Raw genomic sequence first — 8,715 nt, 5'->3', positions numbered from 1 at the left:
TTGTTCGCAAATCTGGATTATCTGGAATCATTTTCACTTAAGTATATATAATATTTCATCTCACCAAAAGATGTCAAAAGTTCTAGTGATTCAAGAACAATGTTTCAAAATTAATTCATATATATATACAGTATCTACTCAATGAATTAGGGCCACGCAGAATTTCGCGCAATTTCTCAATTCAAACAGGAATAACTCAGAGAAAACCTTGAATAAAACAACATTGAATTTTATTTACACATGAACACTTTATTACGCTTAAATTATGCATATATTTTCATATAAATATAGTTAGTATTTAGTATTTCCATCTTTGGCAGAAATAACTGCCTCAATTCTTTTTGGCATACTTAAAATGCACTGTTTTATCATGTTTTTTATTTCTTCGTCTTCTGATCAAATTTTTTGAATATTTTTTTTTAGACAGTCTACTGTCGGATTTGGAAATGAGTATACCTTATTTTTTAACATGCTCCATACGTTTTCTATAAGATTAAGGTCCGGAGAATTTCCAGGCCAGGGGAGCAAAGGCAGATTTTTGTTAGACAAAATTTTTATTATTGATTTAGCCCGGTGGCAAGGTGCCCCATCCTGCAAGGTGTATGGACCTTCTGTTGGGTCGAGTGTATGGTAGAAGGGCAATGAAATTCGTTCGAGGACCTGATTATAGGAATTTTGGTTCATTGTTCCTTCCACGAAAAACAACGGCCCAGGTAAATTGTTAATAATACATGACCATATCATTGTTGCAGGGGGGTGTTTGATAACTTTTACCGCACAGGCCTCATTGTAACGTTCCATTGGTGTTTTCCTGACGAATCGACGGCTCTCTGTCACGGCTTCTAACCGGCACTCATCACTAAAGATGACCTGAAAAATAATGAAAATTTAAGTTTAATTCAAATATATAAGTTTATTTACTAAAATGATATGTTGAAAATTCAATTTAAATAAATACCTTTTTCCAATCATCTACCGAGTAATTTCGATGTAGCCTGGCCCATTTTAATCGATCCGCTTTCATTCGTGGTGTCAATTTTGGTACTTTTACAGGGCGCCTGCATTTCAGATTTACTTCGTAAAGACGTCGCCTCAGTGTTGATACCGATATATTTATACCCTCTTCTTCCAATTTTATTTTTAATGTTTTTGCTGATGCACTACGGTTTTCTAAGGCACTTTGAAAGATTTTTCGATCAGTCCTCGGTGTTGTTTTTCTAATCCTACGACAGTTCTTTCGCCGATTGCTGGTGGCGGGTGACTGATTTTTTATTGATTTTGAAATTCTGTCCACTGTTTGACGAGAAACGTTTTCTTTTTTTGAAATTTCTCTATTAGATAGTATTCCTAATTTCAGTAGCACTATAACACTAGACTTTTTTTCCTCAGAAATGTCTTTACTTTTTCCCATTTTGTCCTTTTCAAAAAAAACACTTGTGTTTACAAATTTTTTTTATACTTTACGAACTAAAATTAAAAATTTTTTTTTTTTCACAAGACACGATAACTATATAACCTCTCTAAACAAAACAACAACCAGAACTCAAGAAACTTCACTAATAAATGAGATAGGACTATTTTTTGAACTTTCAACTATCTGTCTACCTGGGCTAATTAGGGACCTTTCTCAGAAAAAGGGTTTAAAATTTTGTAAAGGCTTAAATAATCCAGGTATATTTTACATATTATTGAAGGTAATATACATGATATTAGATGTCAATAGAAAACTTAAAGTATTTATGTAAAATAAATATAATAATCCAAAGGATTTCAGAGTATTCATAAAAATAATGGGTGGCCCTAATTCATTGAGTAGATACTGTATATATATATATAGAACTTCCAAGAACTTGAGTAGTGTGGTTGTCAATAATGGGTAGAATTGGTGTATGATACACGTGTGTAAAGCGATCACTTAAACCGAGCTATGACAGTCGTAAGCCCCGTAAATGCCCAGACTTCCATATTCTTCTTCATCCATGTTGAGATGTCTAAAAATAATGTATTTACTTGTAATCAAAGGTTTCGAGGTGTATTGTCGTATTTCAGAGACTCTTCAGATGACGAATCGAATCTCAACAAAGCTAATCAGGTGACAAGGACGAACAAGGAAAATGGCAAGTTTTATTGTTTTTTTTTAATAATATAAATTTAAAATATATTTTCATTAATTGATCAGACAGATTGTGGTAGTATCGATCCATTTTTAATTAATGTTGTACTTATAGAAGAAATAGTGGTATTCACGGAGTAAAACACTGATTTAAAATAAAAATATATTTGTAATATTTCGTGTGTCCAGATTTTTGTTCGCAAATCTGGGTCTGTCCACTTAGGAGTTATTTTTTTTAGACATTTCATGAGATTATAATTTTATTTATTTATTTATTTTTCAAAACATATTACATACATAAGTCATATATACATATGATATTCCCGATGAGTAATTTCTATTTCTCATTTTGGGACATGGGATTAAGGTTAACAAGACTGGAACACAAATAATAAAGTTACGAAAGGATTTTTTTAAATAACCAAAACTAATATATATATGTATATATATATATATATATATATATATATATATATATATATATATATATATATATATATATATATATATATATATATATATATATTATATATATATATATATATTTATTTATATATATATATATATATATATATATATATATATATATATATATATATATATATATATATATATATATATATATATATATATATTTATACATATATATTAGTCCTTTATATATCGTAGTGTAATGGACAGCACGCTCGGCTACCGTTCTGGAGGTCCCGGGTTCGATTCCCAAGGGGGGTAAAATAAATACAAGTGATTTTTTCACTGTAATATTTATTCAATATTACCATGGACTGGTATCTGGAGCGGAGGGCTGATCACCTTTCTTTCATGTGTAAACGATCAAGATAACACTGCGTTTATACGATACAGTGCCCTATGCACCATTGGGGTGCAGATAAGGGTTTTATTTTATTATTAATACATGGCAAAATATGAAAACAATAAACAGGTATAATAAATAGGCACAAGAAGCATATTTAAAGGAAATAAATGTGAAAAACATAAGGTCAGAAGCATATTTAAAATGAACGAATGAAAAAATATAAAAAAAAACATAAGGTAAAAGCAAAATAAGAAAATATGACTAAACACTACATATATATCTTTCCATAATATTGACGAAGTCTTGGTTAGATAGCTTATGACAGGTTATAATCAATGTAAATGCCCAGACTGCCATATCGTAGTCGTACAGGAGAAAGTGACCTACTAACAAAACGTAAAATGTTCAGCAGGGCCATTTAAGTCACTTTTGCTTGGCAAGAAAATAAACATCAATGCAGTTAGTCATTTTTACCAAGTCAATATATTATACTTCCTAGTTTAAAATCCTTTGGGATGTGTTTTCAGGGCAATATTAAGCTAGTAAGATATCAAATAGTCAATAACGTTTTTGTAAAACAATGCACTGTCAATGCACTTGTCACTTTCTCCTGTATGACTACGATATGTTCGTATAAGAACTATATATTTTTTGACATCTCATCAAAGATGAAGAAGAATATGAAAGTCTGGACACTTACGGGGCTGACGACCGTCATAGGCTCATCATCAATGCAGTTAGTCATTTTTACCAAGTCAATATATTATACGTCCAAGTTTAAAATCCTTTGGAATTTTTTCAGGGTAATATTAAGCTAGTAAGATATCAAATAGTCAATTATCACGTTTTTGTAAAAAATGCACCTGGTCACTTTCTCCTGTATGACTACGATATTCTTCTTCATCTGAATTGAAATGTCGGAAATGTAAGAAGTTTCATCCCATAAATAATCTGCAATAATTAATTAATTTGGAATAATTTATGCCATAGCAACCTGGCATTAAAAGACTACCAGTTGCTAATTTATTTTCATTTTTATTTTAGAGACCTCTGTGTTTGATTGACGAAAGACATTATTTTTAAAATGTTGCAAGGATGGTGTATATTTATTTTTAAGCAAAATCCGGTAAATATTGTTTTAGTTGTAAAAATAAACGATAGATGGCAATGTACATTACAGATAGTTGAATCTTGAAACCAGTTTAGAAATTTCCTTACATAATGGATAAATATCACGATGTGTGATTATTGGCTAATAAATTAATATGAAAAATCACAAGACTATCGGTAGCATTCTTATTATAATCTGTAGAGAACTAAGGGAGATATGAAGGTTTAAATTTTACATATTTAAAAAAAAGAAAAACGTGCGTTCGCATACGTCATCAAATTTCCTTCATCGAACGTTTTATGACGTCATATGGTTTATTGTCTATGGTTTATAGAGCTGTAATAGCTGTAATAGTGTGGACTGTTTGTTTACCACTACACTATCATTTGTGTTATACAAATATGAGGGGAGGGTGGGGGTGGGAGGGTGGACCATAGACATCAACAAATAGAGCCGCCAATAATTTAGCAATGTTACCAATATTATAATAACTTCATCGTTTATGTTTATTTTCTGTGACGTCATTCATTGCCAACTTACGAAAATAACGTTTTTTTCGAAGGTGATTTTTCCAAAAGAAAATGATGAATGAAAATATTAATTTTATCGGCTGTTATAAACACAAAACGTGTCTAATTCAATCCTTTTTTAGATTGAGTATGTTAAATAAGATAGTCCTCCCGTTTGACTCAGATGTATTCAGTATTAGCTTTTTCAATTTAAATAAATTTATACAAAAAAATAAATATACATTACATACAAATATTTAAAGCGTTAACATTAAAAACAAAAATTAAAAAGTAAGCAAGAAGATTCTTGGTAAAGATGTAGAAGAATCCCGCTTCGATATGGTCCTTCAGACACATGGAACAGATCAATATCCAGTATGATATTGTTAAACATAGCGGTAGCTCTTCCTACAGGCGTAACCATCGGCAGGTTGGTCCTGTGTATAGGAATGTGAAACTATCTATGCCGACGCTGTCTTAGGTAACTATCGGGAACATACAGACCGATGCTCCGAATATTTTCAGGATTATCCATCATACCGCGCAATAATCGATATTTGAAAATATTTTATCAAAGTATAACACTACCTCCATGTGTTATGGTCAGCACGCTTAGAGACCGTTACAGAGGTCCCGGGTTCGATTCCCAGGGGGGTTTTAATATTTATAAGTGATTTTTTTTCACTATAATATTTATTAAATTTCATTCTGGACTGGTGTCTAAAGCAGAGGCCTGATCACCTTTCCTTCATGTGTTAATGATCAAGATAACTCTGCGTTTATATGATGCAGTGCCCTATACACCATTTGCTGCGGATTGTTTATATTATACAGTGCACTATGCACATTTGATGAAAATAAGGGTTTAAGGAAGATATATTGATCGAACTCGCAACAAAGCATGTGCTGGTTAACAACAGCCATCTATGTTGGAACGAGGAAAGCTTATATTAAGCGGAGACTCTTTCCACTTGTATGTTAGGTCCGAATCCTGGATTGTATTCACATACTTAAGAAACGCTTGTAAATATGATTTACATTTTTTATAGTATAATTTGACCAGTTTATTTATTTACAACATTTTGAGTGTGTATGAATCGGTGAATGTTACATGTCGCTCACTCCTTTCAACAACGTCATATATATAAATAAAAAAAACTTGATTTTTCAGGAGATCGTTCATAAAGTTTAAAAATATAAAAACATGTATAAAAAATAAATATCAAGTCACTTATTGAACTTTTTACTGTGCAACAGATCTATTTAGGTAAAACCTGAATGTTTGCCTCCATTTGAAAAATATTTTATATATAAAAAAAAATAATTAAACGATACCTTTTCTTCAGAATGCTAAAACAACACTTTCTGCCCTGTAGCGGGTAAATATTAAGTTAAAAATATCGCTCACTCCTTTCAAGAACGTCATAAATAAAAAATCGTCAATTTTTAGCTGTGCATGTTTTCGGAATTCCTAGAAAATATACTATATCCCAGCAAAAGAGGCACATTTTTAACTTAATATTTACCCGCTACAGGGCAGAAAATGTTGTTTTTGCATTTTGAATAAAAGGTATTGTTTATTTTTTTTTAATAAATATACTAAGTATTTTTCAAACGGAAAAAAAACCTTCAGGTTTTACCTAAAAAGATCTGTTGCACAGTAAAAAGTTCAATAAGTGGCTTGATATTTATTTTTAATACATTGTGTTATATTTTTAAACTTTAAAAACGATCTCCTGAAAAATCAAGTTTTTTGATTTATGACGTTCTTGAAAGGAGTGAGCGATATGTTACTTTTGCTGAGATACAGTACATTTTCCGGGCATTTTGAATACATGCACAGCTGAAAATTGTCGATTTTTGATATATGACGATGTTGACAGGAGTGATCACTTGACCAAGCATTTTACGTTCGTAAGTCTTCCATATTTTTCTTGTGTCTAGTGTCTTCGATGTCGAAAAATGTACTCGTTAATGTATATATCTTACAATCAGTTACGAAATTTGTAAAGTGTTTACTTAGTTGCTTCGTTTTAACACAGATGTTTCATGTCAAGTTGAAATACTTATAATATTGACAAATCAGGATGAGACTATTCAATGGATTCAGTGTCTCTTCCCCTTCTTTGCTCCATGTCAACTTATCGTCTTTGTAGACTGTTGGGGTCAGCTCTCCTCGTCCTCAGGTTGTAGGTCCTTCTGTCATGGACAACGTCACCTAGGCCATGCCTACGAATCATGCTATCTTTCTGCAGCATCCATGAATTTTTCGGTCTTCATCTAGATGTCTTTCGAAGGAGTTCCATAACGATCGCCTGGTTCACAATATGTTCAGGTTATGTGCCTTTACAATCTCCAATTGCCTTTCCTCTACCTTACTATTGATATAGTCACCTAGGTCATGGCTTCGAATCATGTTATCTTTCTGCAGCATCCACGAGTTATTTGATCTTATTCTAGGTGTCTTTCGAGGAAGATCCACGGCTATCACCTGGTTCTCAATACGATCAGGTTCTCTGTGCTCATACCATCCCAATTGCCTTTCCTCTACCTTACTATCGATTTTTTTTAAATTTTACACTTGGATCCACTTTAATGAGTTTTATTAAAATTAAATCAAGTTTTAATTTTTACCAGAAGATGAAAACATCTGCAAGTTTTAGAAACTAGTCGTATATATAAATAAAACTCATTTAATTGGTATATTCAAGTGTTTAATTTTAAAAAAATCATCATGTCATTCCACAAAGTTAATCTTGAATCAGTAAATAATATGCTATTAATATAGTCACCTAGGCCATGGCTTCGAATCATGTTATCTTTCTGCAGCATCCAAGAATTATTTGATCTCCCTTTAGATGTCTTTCGAGAAAGGACCATGGCGATCGCCTGGTTTACAATATGTCCAGGTTCTCTGCGTCCTATGTGCCCATACCATTCCAATTGCCTTTTCTCTACCTTACTATTGATGCCTGTTACAGCCAGGCTTCCAGAAATGCGTGAACTCTTTATTTTGTCTCTAAGGGACACTCCAGCTGACCACCTTAGCATGCGCATTTCAGCAGTTTCTATTATAGTTGCCTTGAGAAGGTAAATAACCCTGTGTTTATTAATATTCATACATTAAATTTGATTGGGTTGCCTTTGTTCTTAGAACGATCAACGCGCGGTTCAGCACGCAACCCGAAACAGCTCAACTTGCACCGTAAGGCCATACGAGGGGGTTTCGAATCGTTTTTAAAAATGGCATTTATTTGTATTTATTTATTTATTGAACGGCTAAAACCCTTAACATAATACATATATAATAATAAATATAATAAAACCCTTATCCGCACCCCAATGGTGCATAGGGCACTGCGTCATATAAACACAGTGTTATCTTGATCGTTTACACATGAAGGAAAGGTGATCAGCCCTCCGCTTCAGGTACCAGTCCAGGGTAATATTGAATAAATATGACAGTGAAAAAATCACTTTTATTTATTTTACCCCCCTCGGGAATCGAACCCGGGACCTCCAGAACGTAATACATATATACAGTATCTAATATAAAAATACACTGATGAATAAACTAATAGAGAAACAAAAAGTCTTAAACATAAAATTATAATAAAATAACAAATAGTAAGCACTGGTAAACACACGTCTCCTTCACACACTATCAGCGAGCAGCGAGAGAGAGTGAAACACAACGTTTACATTTATCCATTATAACATGGGGAAGAAATGCTGAGAAAGTACAGACTTCAAAATATTATCAAATATTATCTGAACCCAATGGTGCGTAGGGTACTACATCGTATTGACGCAGTGTTATATTGTACGCATTTTACATGAAGGCGAGGCGATTAATCTTGCGCTTCGTATACTGGTCCAGGGTAATATATGAAAATGTTCTTCGTGTTATAAAGCAGTGCTGTGGAGTCTAGATACTTAAACCAGCCTATGACTGTCGTAAGCACTGTAAATGCCCAGACTTCTATATTCTTCTTCATCTATGTTGAGATGACTTTTTTTTTTTACTGAGCAGAAATTAGTTTATTTATATGTGAGGTCCGAATTCTGGATTATAATCACATACATTAGAAACACTAGAAAATATCACATTCATTTTATCAATTAAGCCTTTTTACTATTTGATACAGTTCAAACTTTACAGGAG

General features: G+C 32.4%; 1 protein-coding gene across 1 annotated transcript in view; it reads left to right on the top strand.

Annotated features, from left to right (window-relative positions):
* LOC148301846 (DC-STAMP domain-containing protein 2-like) overlaps nt 1-7,759 on the top strand; it is a 27,441-nt gene extending 19,682 nt beyond the window's left edge. The window contains exons 13-14 of the mRNA XM_088272660.1: nt 2,050-2,121; nt 7,705-7,759. Of these exons, the coding sequence (XP_088128786.1) occupies nt 2,050-2,121; nt 7,705-7,759 (127 nt within the window). The remainder of the gene's footprint in view (nt 1-2,049; nt 2,122-7,704) is intronic.
* The last annotated feature ends 956 nt before the right edge of the window (nt 7,760-8,715 follow it).

This window comes from Brachycentrus maculatus, unplaced genomic scaffold (assembly GCF_059751285.1).
Source record: "Brachycentrus maculatus isolate JH-2025_06_01 unplaced genomic scaffold, ASM5975128v1 h1tg000513l, whole genome shotgun sequence".
Classification (NCBI taxonomy): Eukaryota; Metazoa; Arthropoda; class Insecta; order Trichoptera; family Brachycentridae; genus Brachycentrus; species Brachycentrus maculatus.
This window is presented reverse-complemented; position numbering and strand designations above follow the sequence as displayed.